Source organism: Phoca vitulina, unplaced genomic scaffold (genome assembly GCF_004348235.1).
Source record: "Phoca vitulina isolate PV1807 unplaced genomic scaffold, GSC_HSeal_1.0 scaffold20, whole genome shotgun sequence".
NCBI lineage: Eukaryota > Metazoa > Chordata > Mammalia > Carnivora > Phocidae > Phoca > Phoca vitulina.
This window is the reverse complement of record NW_022589723.1, coordinates 24921041-24938625: the sequence shown is the minus strand read 5'-3', so window position 1 is coordinate 24938625 and position 17585 is coordinate 24921041. Positions and strand designations below refer to the sequence as shown.

Below are 17585 nucleotides of genomic sequence, written 5' to 3'. Positions count from 1 at the left end.
ATCTTATTGCCTTTGCATCCCCAGCCCTGAGCACAAGATCCGTGGTCGGGTACAAATCTGGTGACACCTGTGAAGTTAGGAAGGAAAAGAGGAAGAAGACTAGCAGGGTGAGTTCCAGAAATTCCTGGTCCTGAGCTAATAAGTTTGGGCTGGGGGACCCCAAGTGCAGACATAACAAAAAGGGAAACTGGAAGATCTTTTGTCAGAGAGGAAAGAGTGTACAGAGCACCCAATTCTGAGTCCAGGTGAGGACAGTGATTTATCCAAAGTCACACAGTCATTTGGTGTCAAAGTTCAGGCCATAATTGTGACCGAAGTAGGCCAGTGTGGGCAGTGTTTGATCCACCACATTGGGACAACATATTACCTGAAATAAGTAGAAGACCCCGTGAGCAAGCTGCTAGGGTCCAGAATCCGCACCCCCCTTCCGCTCCTACTGCCCCACCTCCTCCCCCCAGGGCTACTGCCAGTCTGCTTCCAGGGCTCTCCCTGCCTTCCACACTCAAGTCCGAGGATTTGATGAAAAGTGCAAGACCAGGTGTCAGAGAGGTGCCTGGGGGAAAGACCGGGCCTTGGAGTCAAGTAGACCACAGTTCAAATCTCCTTGCACCCTTTTCCTCATTTAGACAAAACAACTAGGCTGTATGCGCCCCAGCTTCCTTAGATGTGAAACGAGAATAACAATCTACACTTCATAGGGTTATAGGTTGTTGTAAGAATTAAGCCAACCTAAGCAAAATGCTAGACCTAGTAATTAGGCATATCTGGCTGATCTGAGGCAAAGAATTATGTCTTCTTTGTCTTTATATTTCTTCCCATTTCCCTGTTCTTCCAGGGCTAGCACACTGCCTTCTACCTAGTAGTAGGTGCTAAATACGAAATCACTGAGTAAAGGAGGAGCTATTTTGTGTTCTTTAAAACTTGGCTTCTCAAAGTGTGGTTTGGGGACCAGCTGCACTGGCATGACCTGGACGCTTATTAGAAATGGAAGATCTTGGAGTCCATCCCAGATGTACTGAAACAGAACATTCATTTTCATAAGCTCCCCAGATGATTCGTGTGCACATTAAAGTTTGAGAAGCTTTGCTTTAGAAAGCAACCTCTGAAGCTGGGGGAAGCCTAAGAACTCCTACGAAGGTAGCGAGCATTGTGAGAAATTCACGGGCAAGAAGACCACACACATGTGCCGTGCACGCCCTCTTCCCACTCTCGCCGGTCTGGAAGTGGTTTCCTGGTTCCGTGGAAACCCAAAGGACTTAGAATCACTTCTGTAAGATCCATAATGGGAGCAGAGCCAGCTTCCATGTGCCCCTGTGTGTGGGCTTTCCAGAGCAGACTGTGGTCTGGGGATCGTTCCTTCCTTGCCAATCGATAGCTCTGTCACAGATGTAGATGGCAGACTCTAATGAAGAGCCCCAAGTGACTTCAGAGTCCCTGGGTTTTCAGATGGGGAAGGAGGTCAGGAACTGAGGTGGTTTTCCTGTACCTCTGGGATGTTTTCCATGATCGCCAGCAGGGGTGTGGAATTTGCTAAATGAAATGACTTAAAACTCATTTACTGAAAACAAACGTATGTTACCCAGCCCTTTGATGAGGGGGCATACACTCAGTGGTCATTTGCCATGAGCCTCCTCCATGCCAGGCCGGTGTGGGTCCTGGGGATACAGTGGGGATGAAGACTCGCTCCTGCCCTTGAGGGGCTCAGAATCTATTGGAAAGAGAGATGTGCTGGCAGGTAATCAAAGAGCGATGAGCCAAGAGCCATGGGCGAGAGGTCTACAAATGACACGGCACAGTGGGCTCATATATATATGAGAGAAAGAGAGAGGAGTGAGATACATATATTCATATATGAGAGAGAGAGAGAGGGAATTAAGTAGCTCTGTAGTGCACACACACATATAAATACACACACACACACACACACACACACACACATATATATAGAGAGAGAGAAAGCAAATATACTAAAATGTTAACAGTTATCCAACCTATCTAGATGGAATACAGTAACTCATCGTACTATCCTTTCAACTTTTTCTAAACTTGAACACTTCTGTAATAAAAAGTGGGGAAAACGTTGGGGTTAGTGCACGCATCAGGCGAGCATTACCATGGTGGGATGACTTAGTGAACAGTAGATGCTCACAGATGTTTGCTTATGGCTCGCAGTACACAGTTGCTAAGTGCTTCCCCTCTGGGATCGCAGTCCATCCTCCCAACAACCTTGTGAGTTCTGTAATCATCACCCTCGCTCACAAGCAGAGGCCTAGAGACCACGGTGATGTGTCCAAGGCCGCCCGCTGGGAAGTGATCTAGCAGGGACTGAGACCCAGGCTTTTAGACTCCAAATCCAGTTCTCTTTTGTCACCCAGAGTCTCTCTCAGGAGCGGATGGGTTATTTCCTGCCTGTGCCAGGGGCCAAGTGCCCAGACGTGAGGAGGAGGCCCCAGTGTTTATCTTCCCAGGGCTGCCTTGTCCCCAGGGGCCGACCCTCCAGTTTTCCTTTTGGGTCTGCAGGGGGTGAAGACAAGGGAGGCAGGCACCCCGGACAAAATGGCAGCTGACCTTGGGCCCTTTCTCCTTGGCCGAGGCCCTGGGCAAGTCTAGGAAACAGCCTGGCTGAAGACAGCTTGTGTGGGAAAATGGCCTCTCAAAGCCAGAGAGAGCCATTGTATGGGCTCACACTGAGCACACTCCAGCAAAGATGATTGGTCTTTCAGGCACCCCGCCAGAGGGTAAGTTTTATCACTTACCCGCAATATGAGCCAGATAAATGGCTCCTTCTTGGTTTCCTGCCAGTTATTGCTCGTGCTGCCAGAAAGTCTTAATCATGCTGTTGAAAGAGGCTGAGCCCCCTCCCCCCACCAGCTGCCAGCTGGCTCCTGGGCCTCTCAGCTGGGCCATGACTTCCTGCACCCCTCCTCCCCCCAGCAAAGGCTCCCCTGTTTGGGCCTGATTCAGAGCACGCCGACTTACTACTCACTTTTCAGTTTCATGTATATTTATAAAGCTCTTTTTCTAACCCTGAAGCCCCTGAGGGTTGCTGCCGAAGCTCAAACAGAACAATGATATATCCACAGTGTCCCCAGTACTGGGCCCAGGACCCGGGTCAGAGCAGAGTCTTGAAAGTGTTTGCTGATGTTCCGGGCTCAGTTGTGTCCCCCACCCCTCCCCACATTCATATGTTGAAGTCCTAACCCTCGGAATGTCCGAATGTGACCGTCTTTGGAGATAGGGTCTTCAAAGAGGTAATTAGGGTTAAATGAGGTCACTGGCATGGGCCCTAATCCCATATGATTTATAAAAAAGGACATTAGGACAAACACGCACTGAGGGAGACCATGTGAAGATAAAGAGGGGACAGACAGTGGCCAACTACAAACCAAGGAGGGACGCCTCAGAAGAAACCAAACTCTACGAACACCTTGATCTTAGACTTCTAACCTCCAGAACTGTGAGAAAAGAAATTTCTGTTGTTCGGGCCCTTTGTTAGGGCAGCCCCAGCATGCTAGTGCGCTGGAGGAGTATTGAATTTGCTGGAGGCCCGGCGCGGGCCTGGCACAGAACTGGTGTGTGGCTGAATCCGTGAGTAAATCTACATCCCAGATGCCATCCATCCAGTGTGGACTTCCTTGCTTGAGTCGGTCATTTGGGTGTCTCCCCGGGGCAGGGAGGGGATAGGCTGACGGCCACCCTCCCTTATGAGTGTTCCTCCAGCTCTTTCTTTCCTTTTTTTTTCCCCCAAGATTTTACTTATTCATTTGAGAAAGAGAGAGAGCACAAGCAGGGGGAGAGGCAGAGGGAGAGGGAGAAGCAGACTCCCCGCTGAGCAGGGAGCCTGACATGGGGCTCGATCCCAGGACCTGGAGATCATCACCCAAGCCAAAGGCAGACGTTTAACCATCTGGGCCACCCAGGTGCCCCACCTCCAGCTCTTTTTGATTCAATATCACCCATCCTTATCATGAATCTCAAGGGTGGGAGCCCCTCCCTCTGTGTGGCATGAAGGTGGTGGCCAGGGCATGGACATGGACATGCCAAGGGGACCTAGTCATGGAAAAACAGCAAGATCTGTGTTATAGGCTGCAGGGGGAGTCTCAGGAGAGTTCTCAGGTGTTCTCCTGGCGTCAACAAGTCTCAGAGAAGCCTTGGAGAGTCCAGCTCTGTGAAAGCAACCCTGTACCTAGAGGATTCTTGAGGGATAAAAACATTTTAGCTTTTTAAAAGTATCCTGGATTATCTTCAGTTGGCCCAGAACTTTCAGTCTTGGCATCATGGGGCCTCTCCTTTCTTCAGGCTGCCTGGGTTTGTGTTTGCACCTTGTTTACGAGCTTGACTTTGGGAACCAGGGACTATGAAGGAAGCTGAGATACGAGGGACTAGAACTTTGTCCACACACAGGTTTCCTGCTGGGCGTGGCCATCACTCATAGTGGGTGTGGGGAGGGTAAGTGTTCGGTTAGAAGTGGTCAGGCCCAGAGAGGCTCAGAGTATGTCCCAGGCTCCCCTGGCGCTGACACCCATGGTAGGATACTCTGAAGGCCAAGATCCCCGTGTGGGCTCTGAGGGGGACACCAGCATCGCCAGAAATATGCATCAGTGAGAATCCCAGGGACCTTGGGAGGCTTCTCCCGCCCCTGGCCTTTCAGGCAAGCCCACGTGGGCGTCCGGCCCTGGAGGAAACTGGCATGGGGAAAGAAATGGTCTGATGGTCATTTACTGCTTGGATTGTTCTTACAGAATTGTGCCTTTGTCCTCCTGGTGTTTGGGAGCCTTTGAATCGCTCAAGGCAATTGAGTTGCCCTAGGGTTAAGGCACTGGGCAATGTCTCATGTTTAAAGGGCATAGAACTTGGCTTTCATATTTTTCTCTCCCGTTAACATTTAAACAGCTGACTTCAGATGAGGCAGCCAGTGATGGTCTGAGGGCACCGTGGTGACCTCTCAACGAGTCCCTCTGACACCCGGGGTCTCAGTGCTAGAAGGGACCCTGCATGCCACTCAAGGGAAATCGGAGGCACAGGAGGTGAAGGCAGCCCCCCCAAGGCCGTGCAGTGGGCACAGAGCAACTGAGAGACCTCGAAGACACTCCCCGAGGTGCTTGGGGTGTGAGAAAATGGAAACAAAACACAGCAGCACCAAAAACCAGCCCTGTGGACAGCCGCACCAGGATGTTGCCAACTGAACACAGACGATGGCCACAAAACAGAAACTGTGCTGACAGGACCTTCTAGGTCTACGTCTGCGACAAGACAAGAGGAACCGAGAAGGTGACTAACCACTCCCCTGTCCCGACCCATAGCAGCGAAGGCCGCCCCTATATCAAACCAGCACTAGCCCCACCTCCCCTTCCTGCCGGCTACGTCGTTATTGACTAGGTCATGCAATCGGGAGTTTACAGTAACTACCTGATTATTAAATTATGAAGACATCCGGTCATTGAGTTGCCCACCTTCCCCTTGACAGACTCCGAGCCAGAACCACCCCCATGGCCCCCCCTTCTCCGTCTCAGCCAGCAAAACCCAATCTCCTGAGAAGCCCCCCTTAACATCTCACACTGCGATACCCCAGGGTTTCTCTGGGGTGGAGTCTTTCTTGCTGCAGTAAGGTCAATAAGCCTTGAACTTGAGTGTGATGAGTGTGCCCCAGGTGGACTTTGGTTGGTGAACTTTTACATCTGTCAGTTGGGCACACTGATACCTGCCCAATAACTATTCTTTACAGGGATGTTGTAAGAGGCAAGAGGTGAGACGTGGGTGGGAAGGAGTTTTTCAAGTTGAAATTGCTCCGGGTCTCTAAGCTAGTGCGATGTGGAATTTCCAAATAGTTCTCTTTCCAGACTTAGAATACAGTACTTTTTAAATGGAAGATTCCTATTCAAGCCTCTGTTTTGTGCGCCTGCCTCATTTCATTGGCGTAAATCCCTCCTACGATTTAGTGCGAGGAATAGCAATTAACACGAAAACTTCAAAGACATTTACCCAAGGCTGGGGCCTGCCTGGGAGGAAGATCTGAGCGTTTGTGGGTGCCTGCCTGGTGAGATTGCAGAGCTGGTGACTTCTGAGCACCACCCCTGTCTTTTCCTGCTGATACCATTGCTTCCACGAGGGAGTGGCTGTGGTTTCAGGCAGGCTGAGAGATAAAGCCAACCACCCAGCAAAAAGGCAGCCAGCAGCCTCATTCCTCCTTTTTTTTAAATTTTTTTTTTTAAAAACACCAACCTCAGTGGTGGCCCTGTGGCTCCAGGGTGAGGGCTAAACTCCATAGCCTGGCCTCGGAGACCCTCACCTCCGGCCATTTCTTTTTAGGGGGCCCACCCTGGGCCGCGGCAAACGTCTCTGGGCTTCCCAATTTCATGATCCTTTTTCAAGTGTCCAAGACTGGTTTATGCTTTTCCTTCTGCTTGCCACGTCCTTCCACATCTTTTCCTTCAGAACTCAACCCAAATATCACTTCCTCTATCTTTCCAGCTGACCTTTTCTGCCTCAGGGCCTGATGATGTTTGTATGTGATGTTACTTGTGCACTTACCACATTGTATTGAAATTATGCTTCTCCCGATCTCTAATCTACGCACGCGCGCACGCACGCACCCTTGCCCCTGTAGGGAGCCAGAGACCCCGTCAGTTGGGAAGCTCCTTGATGAAATGAAATGTGCTTTTTCATTTTTGTATGTACAGGGATGCGGTTTGGTACTGCCCATGGGGCCTGGTACACAGTAGGTGGTTAATGAATGCTGTAATTTGCTGCTGTTGATCTTGTTATGTTTCAGTATCAAGCAGGATGTTGTTTTCACTATTTGGGATTCTCTTGGGACAAGGAAGCTGGAACATTTGTCACTGGAAAGTTTTTCACAATCAGAAAGACCAGTCCTCTAGTCAACTGAGAATCCATGGCTCTGCCTAGCTTTTGGAAATGCCCAGCTCATCTGAAAAGAATTTTCTTGATCCTGTTTTCAGGCCTGCTGAGGAGGGGTTCACTGTGTAGGTTCATTAGCTATTGCAGCTAGTAATTTCCCACCAATTACAAGTAAGTCTCAGCTTGGGGATTTCTCTTCATTTCAAGAATCACTTTCTTTTTGCCATGCCCATATTTTATTTTGGAGGAATAAATTGCCATGAATATCATGGGGTTTTTGTATTATTTGGGCTACGGTTACCCTTGAGGGAGGTAAAAATGCAGGATCAGTCAATGTTGATTACACCCCCTTCCCTACCAGGAAACTTCAAAATGAAGCCAGATTTGCCCTGGAGGCCTGCGTTATTTCTGTCGGAAGAGCCCGAAGCCTGGAAGTCGGGACACCTGGGTTCAAGTCTTGTTTTGCCATTGACTAGCTATTTTGTTTTCCTAGTAGTTCTCCACGTGTTGTCCCAGATCAGTGACAGCACTTGGAACCACGTCAGAAATGCAAATTCCCAGGCCTGCCCCAGGCCCCACTGAATTAGAAAACTCTGCAGCCAGGGACCAGAAATCTTACTTTAATATGATTTATTTATTTAATAAATATAGTAGGATTATTTATTTTATGAATAAGATTTAAGATGACCTTATTTTAATAAGATTCTGATGTACACTGAAGTCTGAGAACCACCGATCTGGTCAAGGCCATTTTATCATTTTGATATAAATTTATGTTTAAAATTATTCAAATCATTAAAGTAAATCTACTACACGCACACACACGCAAATACACACTATAACATTATAAAAATTTTGGAAGAGACAAGAAATTAGATATACATTCAACTGAAGTATAAACATTCTTGTACATTTTCTTCTAGTATTTGTTTTCCTCACACGTATTTTCACAGGGTTGTAATCACCAGGACCCGCACAAGTTTTTTCCCGCTTAACATAAATACTGTAAATACTGTTCAGTCCTGCCACCTCCACATCTTCATCAGAACTATTCTGAAAGGCCACACAACACTTCCCGGAACAGCTGTGTTTCCCGTACTTCACCAGAACCCGGGTGAACTTGCATATGTGGAGGTGAAAATGCTCTTGGGCAGACAAGGAGGCCTCCCCTTTGAGGCTTTTGATTTTCTCTTCATCTCGCCCCTCCCCACCAAGCACCACTGTGGAAAAATCAAAACTTTGAGTGTTCCCGGAAATAGAGTCACAAACAGAGAGGAAAGGGAGGTTAGCCAACAGCCCTGAGTTTTCCAGAGTCATCCAGAAACTGGGATTCTCCCAAGCCTGAAACCCCCTCCTGAAATCCTGAAGCAGTTGGGTCCTCACTGCGCTACCTTGTGGCTGTGTCTATGAAGTGCACCTTCTCTTGACAAGCATGGGCGGCACCCCAGTCTTTCAGCGCGGAAGAGCCCTTTGGAGTCTGTCTCCTTGCCCTAGGCTGGTGCCTGAGGGGGAGCTCCCCTCCCTGCAGGGCTGGCTGTGCTCCCTCCCATTGTCCTGGTTTCCACACAGGCTGAGGTCCAGCCATGACCCCCAGCCTGCTTGGCAGGGATCCAGATGTCCTGCTTGGCCCTGGCCAGTCCCTTTCCCTAGTGGGTGGACCTCAGCCCCTCAGAGAGGGCCCCTCTGTCAAATGGACACCCTCCTGGGAACCTGCATATCATCACCCTCCTGGCTGTGAGAATGGCTGTCCCTCTGCCTTCCACGGATCCCGTGGATGTCAGGGACACCAGGCTGAGGTCAGCATGGATCCATTCCCGTGGAGAATGTAACTGGGACTGCTCAGCCCTGCCTGTGGACCAGCCCCCACTCTCTTTTCCCCTCCCTGATGACTGGCCTACGAAGACCCAGCATGCCTTGTGGCACTGTGGCAGCTGGTGCGGGAAACAGGGCAGGGAGAAGGTGGCAGCGGGCATCTCTGAACTGGCTAGTTGGCTTTTGGCTGGATTACTCACTTGGTGATTCATGCGTTACGGTCAGTTCCCAGCCCCAATCAGTTTCTTCCACAATTAGCCACTCTGTTTCTTTTTGAAAAAATGTACTATTCACTTGACCCAGAATGAAAGAAGATGGGTGCTAGTCCTGGGTCCCCTGGGAAAGGCAAGCAGGGTGGAAGACGGGCCTGTCCTCTTACCCCAGGCTTGTCCTCTCTGGGTGTGTTACCCTCAGGAGGGCTCGAGGGGTTGGGCCAGGAAGTCTGGCAGTGGATGAGATCTGCCCTTTAGCACAGAGAAGATAGCATGTCACCAGCATGCTGGACTCTGGTTCCCTGTGCATTCCCCACGAGCGAGCTCCATCTCTGGATGTCACCTGCAACATTACTCACAAATGACCTTCCCCTTCCTGAGGCCTATCAGGAATTCGTAGGTCCCACTGGGGGGATAATTCTGGGCCTGAGCCTATGATAGTGAAGGTCTGAAGTGACAGTGCTAGGTACAGCCCTTTCCCAGTGGTGCCCTTGGGACAACAAATCCAAGACCAATCTAATTGCAGCTAATCAGGATTTTTTTAAAATTTTAATTCTTTCTCTTACTTATAAATACTTAAAAAAAAAAAAAACCCACACTCTATGGCCTTAAAAATTCTTTATATATATATGTATATATATATATCTTTAAATATACTTCTAATCCCTAGCCGTATACATGTATACCGTTTTTTCATAGTTGTGATTCAATAGGTAGGTTATTTAGTTCTGTTTTTTCCCCCACTTTCTTGTGTGTAGAATTTCCGTATACTTACTTTTAAAAGCTACAAGACCAGTTGTTATTTAACTTTTTGGAGGTCACAGGTCCCTTTGATAATCTGCCAATCTTATGACCTCTCTCCCCCAGTCAAAGTGCACAGACGCTCGGCCTTGGGTGCCGTCCAAGGAGGCAGCAAGACTCTCCGATGGCACCCCCCTCGAGCCAGGTTAATATCGCTGGTGTTACACTGTGAGCACCCGAGGGCCAACATTAAGCCTTCCATTTGTGAATTCCGTCTTGATTACCCCCAGAAGTGCCTGGAACTTTTAGTACTTTAGTCGGCATTTGAAACAATACTTGTTTAAAGTTGGACTTCGCGCGCTAGCTGGGTGATTTATTGTTAGGCATTCCAGTTGTTTCCAGTATTTGGCACTTGGGACCCAGGCCAGCTGTCAATCTACCTACCTGCGATTTGCTTTGCTTTTCTTCATCCCAGAAGGCCTGTTTTGGGGAGGTGTTTGGGCTTGAAAAACATGTGCACTTTCCGGGCTCTGTACCTTTGCTTATGCACAAGGAAAACCTCCTCTTTTGCTCCAGTTCCACCCTGTGAGACCATGCTCAAATGCTGCCGGCCTCCCCAGAGCTCTCCCTGTGCTTCGAAGTCAGCCCTTTGGCCTCTCCCCTGCTCCTTGTTCTAGTCCATTTGGGTTGCTGTAACAAAGTGCCACAGACTGGGGGGCTCGTAACAACGGAAATTTATTTCTCGTGGTTCTGGAGGCTGGAAGTCTGAGACCCGGGTGCCAGAGTGGTCAGATTCTGGTAAGAGTCTGTTTCCTGGTTTCCTCACAGGTTGGAAAAAGAGCAAGCTCTCTGGAGTCCTTTTTATAAGGGCACTAATCCCATTCAGAGGGCTCCACCCTTATGACCAAATCATTTCCCAAAGGCCGCACCTCATATACCGTCATTTGGGGTTAGCATTTCAACATGAATTTGCAGGAAACACAAACATTCAACCCACTGTACTCCTCTCTAGTGGTACTCATCACATTACGTGTCCTAGCCGAGAAAATTTTATATACACATCTTATCTCCTTTATTAGACTCAGTGATATGCTTCATTTTAATATGCCTCTGCTCTGTAAGACAAAGTTATTTTCAGTAATATTGCAAAAATCAGGAATCGCTGTTTTCTTAATTGGTTCTTTAGTTTTAGAGCAATGAACAATTTAAGAGGAAGAACACATTGCAACTTTGAAGATACTCAAATGCATTAAGAGTATTTCCTGTAAGAACTAAAATTTTTACTTACCAAACAAAATATAGTTGAGTCTTGGAACAACACAGATTTGAATTGTGTGAGTGCAAATACACGTGGATGATTTTTCCCCCATAAATACAGCACAGTACTGTAAATTTATTTTCTCTTCCTTATGTTTTTTTTTTTTTTTTTAAAGATTTTATTATTTGACAGAGAGAAACACAGCGAGAGAGGGAACACAAGCAGAGGCAGAAGGAGAGGGAGAAGCAGGCTTCCCGCAGAGCAGGGAGCCCGATGCGGGGCTTGAACCCAGGACACTGGGATCACGACCTGAGCCAGAGGCAGACGCTTAACGACTGAGCCACCCAGGCACCCCTCCTTATGATTTTCTTAATAACTTTTTCTTTTCTCTAGCTTACTTTCTTGTAAGAATACATATAATACATATACATGTATGTGTTAATCGACTGTTTATGTTATCAGTAAGGCTTCTGGTCAACAGTAGGCTGTTAGTAGTTAAGTTTTGGGAGAGCCAAAATTGTATGTGGATTTTAGACTACATGAGGAGTCACTGCCCCTAATCCACGCGTTGTTCAAGGGCCAACTATATTACACGTCCCAGTTCATTGTAATATCTGTCTTACTGTTTTACACTGTAAACATAACTCTAAGTGGTCACATAAGATAACAGCATGGAAGTTCTCAGGTTTTGCTTCCTTGTCTTCACAATCACTATGGTATCATCTTTGATTTTGAATTTGCTGTTTAAATGTAGGAGAATGCAGTAAGTACCACAGGGGTTGGAGACATGAGATGGTCAAAGCCAGCTGGGAGGATTCGAAACCATGACACCTGCAGTGAGCACGTCACCTGATGGGTGAGTGTCAGGGGCCAACCACATAACGGGGTGTTCTCAAAATTAACATCGTTGGAGAACTTCATATTTATTAAAGGATAAGTAATAAAAATGTGATCATTTGAAGGTTACATATATATTAATGAAACTCAACAGTAACCATGGCAGTTGTTTGCCACTTTGGTCAAAAAACCATTTTGAGGGGGTAGGAGGTTTATTTTTATCACTGACATTATTGAGAATTGTGATAATGAAAAAAAGACCAACTTTTAGGAGGTTCTTTTATTGTATTTACATTCCCTCTGGAAGATGGCCTCCTTATTACTGACTTCTGGGGTACATGGCTCCCACCTCCCCACCCCTGGTCCACCCCTGATTTGACAGCTCGGGGTGGGAGTTGGGGCTGGGGGCTGGCTGGGCAGTTGTACACTGTCTACTGCCCAAATGCAGTGGTTCTGTGTGTGCGCCAAGGCCCTCGGGATGGCCTATATGTGGCCTATATATGAGGTCGATTTTCTTCATGTACTCCAAACAAAGCAACACATCACAATCCACTAAATACAGAAACAGAAGAATCCAGCCCTCTCCCATGAAGCCAGACATTAAAGAAATTGGCAACACTTCTTTGTAAAACAATGTCAGTCTTCGGACTCCCTTTTTATTGTTGATGTTTGGAAAATACCAGGCATTTCTCATAATAGTATACGTATTGACATGCAATGAGTTTGCTGTTATTTTTAAAGGCATTAACATTTATAAAACTTTCTCAGTTTTGGTCTCTAATATGGTAAATATTGATAGCTGTATTCCATACAAAGAAAGCTCTTTGGGGTCCTGAAGAATGTTTGAGAATGTAATGGCTTCCTGAGACCAAGAAGTTTGAGAGCAGCTGTGTTCATGGCCTGCCTTAGATATATGGCGCATCCTGGCGCACAGTGGCTGAATGAGTGAGGGACTGGGTGGGTGCGTGTCAGCTGCTTCCGGGCTTTGGAAGCTGCAGCTGGGATTGGGAGGGAGGGGGGGCGGAGGCAGTGGTGGACACCTGGAGGGTGGGGTTGCTGGGGGCTGGGAGCGGCAGCTTCCGTTTGAGAGCAGTGTGGGCTGTCATGGCAACACCAGTGGGGTGGGTCTGGGCCTCAAGCAGTGAGGTCTGGGGATGAGGGTGATGGTAGCTCTGTGTCCTGGGGTCTTCAGGAGGCTCCACATATCCTGTTCCCCTTGACGCTGACAGATTGGAACGACCGCCCCAATCTGTCTTTCTGGATGGGACCTGAGCGGAATTGTTTTCGAGGGGCCTCTGGCTGTCCACTCACTGGGAGTGAGCACAGTGGAAAGAGAGGCCCGGAGCCTCAGCCAGACAGATCGAGCTCTCCTTGCTTCTCCCTGCTCTGCTCTGAACAGCCATGGGACCTAAATGCTGGCCGACTCTCCGCCATGGCGAGGACAGGATAACATCCGGCACGTACTGGGTGCATAGTACCTTAGTGGGTCCATGAGTCAAGTCATTCAAAAACACAAAAAGAGGCTGGGAGGGGTGGGGTTAAGGAAGAAAGGTCCTTGGGGGAGTTCTTCCTGGCCCATGGCCAGTGACAGTGGGAGCTTGGTATGGACCAGAGTCTCCCAGCACTCGACCCACTATGGACACTTTGCCCTGGTTCACTTGTTGTGGGGACTGCCACGTGCATTGTAGAATGTTTAGCAGCATCCCTGGCCTCTGCCCACCACATGCCAATAGCACTCTCTCCCCAACTGTGACAATTAAACATGTCTCTGGACATTGCCAAATGTCCCCTGGGGCGGGTTGAGGACCACCAGTCTAGATACCCGTCTGACAAGGCCTCCACGGCGGGCGCTTGCTTGCAGCCAGTCTTGGAAGGTGCACAAGCATCATACACATAGATCTGGATCACTCCTTGCAGGAAGAATTTTGCCAAGGGATTCTGCTCTCAAGGCAACAAGAGACCTCCCGACTCTGATCCTTTCCCCTGAAGAACCCTCCTGCTAGCCGTGGCTGCTTCCCTCGGCTTTTGGACAAACCGGGCCCTGGGACAGCCGTAGCTGACCAACACAAGATCCGTTGAAGGAAGTCTGGACAATGCCCAGCAGCCTGGGGGAAGCTGTCCTGCCCTGCAGCCTCCTCCTTGGCACTGACGGCTTCCAGCCTGGGCGTCTCCACTAACAAACACTCTGGGCCAATCGACAGCACCATGGATACACGGAGGGAGGTGTATTCACAGGACGGAATGCTTCTGCCACCAGAATGAATGAGTCACCACCACATACACGTGCCCCGATGAAGCTCACCAGTGTAATGTCGAGTGAAAGAAGCCAGAGGCAAAAGAGCACAGGCTTTATGCTTTCATTAACGAAAAGTTCCCCTCAAGGCAAAATAATCTATGTTAAGGCTCAAGGAGTACACAAAGGAAGCTTCTCGGATGCAGGTTCCGACTACGAAGAAAATTCACTGGGCAGTTAAGACACAGGCACTTTTCTTGATATATATTATACTTTGATAGAAAATAAGCAAACAAAAACAACATTCTGGACCGAAGGTCAGGACAGGTCCTTCAGCAAAATCCTCGTCTACCCAGGGAATAAAAATCATCAGCAATTTTGCCTGTTTGGCTCTAAATTCTTATTGTCATTTTTGGACCTGACTTCATACACAGGATGATGTATGCAAAATAATGAGCACATGTTTGGCACAGAAAATGCTCAGTATATGGTAAATAATTAATACTACTAATCAGTTATTAACCGGCCTACGATATAAAATAATACTAAAATAAAAAAAATTTTTAAAGGGAAACAAGATTCTGGAATTTGCAGGGATATTGGTTACTAAATTCCTCACTCTCAAGGTTTTTGGAGCTCCTTCCAAGCATAGTCTTTGAGGAAAGAAAAATCTAAAGCTTCTACCTTAGAGTTACTAGCTCTTGACCAGCACACACAAAAAAGTCCCAAATACCTGTCTATTTGGTCACATTGTTCAGTGTACTTCATACCTGTCACTTATTGATCCAATGCTCTGTTTAGCCAGGAACCGGGAATCCACCTACCTGACCAAACATTTGGATCTGTCTTTGGCCATCAATCTAGTTTATGAATTTACAGATCAAACAGGTGTGACTGCTGTTGGATTCCTCAGTCTCACAGTAAACCTTTGGCAGAAAAAAATGAAGTCCAGAAAATCTGCAACGCTGTCTCTCCTTTAGACCTGACTGGAAACAGGACTCTACAAATCCCTCTCTCCTCCCAGAGAGCCGACAATCAGACAACCTCAGCGAGATGGAGCATTTCGTTGCAAACTATGCTCCCCAGCCACAAATTAGATGCCAAGTTAGCGCTCAGGAAGATCCAAAACTCTTTCAGATCATTCTCCATCCAAGTCTTAGCTTGACTAATTCTGAATCAGACATGGGAGAGACTTCAGTGTAAGCTGCGAGTGCATTTAGACGTCTACCCCCAGAAACATCTCCTAAAATTTCAATCTTGCACAAATGGCAGCTTGTCCTGTGACCCGTGACTCCACTAAGAACCAAGCTCTGTCCCACACCATCAAGAACCACTTGGATTCATCGCAAAGACAGACATTTAAAAAAGAAAATCCATGCCCATCTCCGCATAAAAGGCAAGCTCTTACCTAGTCCCAGGCTTTGTCCATGGGCACTTGATTGGATAAAGATGCACAAAACCAAGAAAATAGAGACACACGGGGGACTTTCCATTTCTCCTGTCTCACCCGGGGTCCGAGGTCTTCTTGCTAATTTCTGAAGTTAAAGAGACCAGATTGCCTATTGGTACTTTGTTAGGGACGCCTGCTCATTAATAATTAACCTTTAGCCATGGTATCCAGTGTTCGCTTCTCTGACTAGACCCCAACCCCAGGTCTAACTATTTCGAATACAACAAAGGTTGATATACAAAAGCTCTTTTTAAATCCTGATACATTTTGAAAATAAAATATCTTGTCATATATTCTTACCTTCTTGGGCCAAGGTCACAGTTCCAAATTAATCAATTTAAAGTTAATGTGTTTGGAAATTCTGTCAAAGGTCAGGGGTTGCCTTGCTCTCCCTCTGTCATCACTGTGTTGGGGATGTTGGCTCATGGCAGAGGTATTTCAAATTGCAGGCTAAGCACAAAGAAAAAGAAAAGGGCTCTGGGACGCAGAGAGCTACCAGAGGGTCCATTTTCTGTTGGGTTTAGCAAAATTGCTGGTGCCTGAAGTTAAAGAGTGGTGGTGGGACGAGGTTTCTATAGCTGAAAGGGACAGAAAACCTCTAACGTCAGTGTAGGAAGGAGCAAAGATGCAGGACTGGATGCCCTTGCTGGGGGCCCCTTTGGGAGATGACCCTAGAATAAACTCTCCTCCTCTGTGCTAATTAATGCTCCCACTGTATAGAGGACTGAGAAGTCAGGCCACTCGGCAAAACCAGGCAGGGGAAATGTTCCTGTGTGCGACTCTCATGATATTCTTTGGGTCTCTAGTTTTATTTAAACTTTATTTGTTCAACATTTTTTTTTTTTTTTTTTTGCATACCTACTATATGCCAGGCCCTATTTTAGGCACTTGGGACATTCAAGCGAACAAAACAGATGAACGTTCCTGTCTTTGTGAAGCTTATGTACCATTGGGGGTGGGACGACTCAGATGATAGACAATAGACATAATAAATCAGAGATTTATAGAGATTGTAGAATACAGTGAGAGCTATGGAAAAAGAAAGTATAGCAGAATTACGGGGGTGGGGGAGGTAGTGATTTTTAAAAAAAATTTTAAAGATTTTATTTATTTATTTGAGAGAGAGAGCACGAGCAGGGTGAGGGGCAGAGCGAGAAGCAGATTCCTGGCTGAACAGGGAGCCCAACACGGGGCTTGATCTCAGAATTCTGGGATCATGACCTGAGCCGAAGGCAGATGCTTCACCAACTGAGCAACCCAGGTGCCCCGAGGTTCAGATTTTAAATGGAATGGTCAGGGTGAGCCTTTTTGGGAAGTTGAACTTTAAATGAGGGTTTCAGTAAGTAGCCTCTGTGGACATATTGGGACAGAGTAGCCAGTGCAAAGGCCCTGAGGTAAGAGTGTGCCTGGTATGTTCCAGGAACAACAAGGAGACACCCTTATAAAGACTTGGACTTTTATGATCTGAGACATAGGGAACCATTCTGAGCAGAAGAGTGACGTGATTTTATATTATTTAAAAAAAAAACCATTCTGGTTTTCGAGGCTAGGAACAGATTATAAATGAGCAAGAGTGCAAGTGGGGGAGAATGTGAGGAGGTCATGGCAGTGATCAGTGAGAAGTGATGGGGGCTTGCTTCAGCGTGGTAATAGTGGAATTGGGAAGTGGTGGATGTGTTGGATATATTTGGAAGGTGGGTGCAACAGGATTTCCTGACTACTGGACAGTGAGATGCAAGGCAAAGAGATGCGTTGAGGATGACTTCAAGGACTTTGCCTCGAGCAAGTGGACAATGGGGTTGATATCAGCTGAGGTGGGGAAGGCTGTGAATGGAGCAGTTTTGGTGGAGGAAGATGATGCAATCAGCTTTGGCCCTGTGGCCTTTGAGATGCCTCTCGGACAGTCAACTGGAAATGTGGAGCAGGCAGTTAGATAACTTGGGGGTTCTGCTCTGCCAATTAACTCAGCAAGATACCAGTGAATCCAAGCAGCTCCGGAATGCCAAGACCCCTCCCTCCCAAATTTCTGCAGAGTACACTCTCTTACCACTTTCTACATGGGAAGAGGTCTTCAAAGTTCTAGCTCTCAAAAGTCCCGGCTTCACCAAGAATTTCTCTACTATCATTTCATGCCAGTTTGTTTTGTGAGGCTTTCCTGGGCCGGGATAGGAGGAGAGATGTTGG

The 17585-nt window shown here is 47.5% G+C and overlaps 1 protein-coding gene across 1 annotated transcript in view; it reads right to left on the bottom strand.

Annotated features, from left to right (window-relative positions):
• The window catches only part of LIPC (lipase C, hepatic type), a 152293-nt gene that overhangs the window by 117311 nt on the left and 17397 nt on the right, over positions 1-17585 (bottom strand). The window contains exon 2 of the mRNA XM_032417406.1: positions 15360-15486. Within this exon, the coding sequence (XP_032273297.1) occupies positions 15360-15444 (85 nt within the window). The 5' untranslated portion in view covers positions 15445-15486. The remainder of the gene's footprint in view (positions 1-15359; positions 15487-17585) is intronic.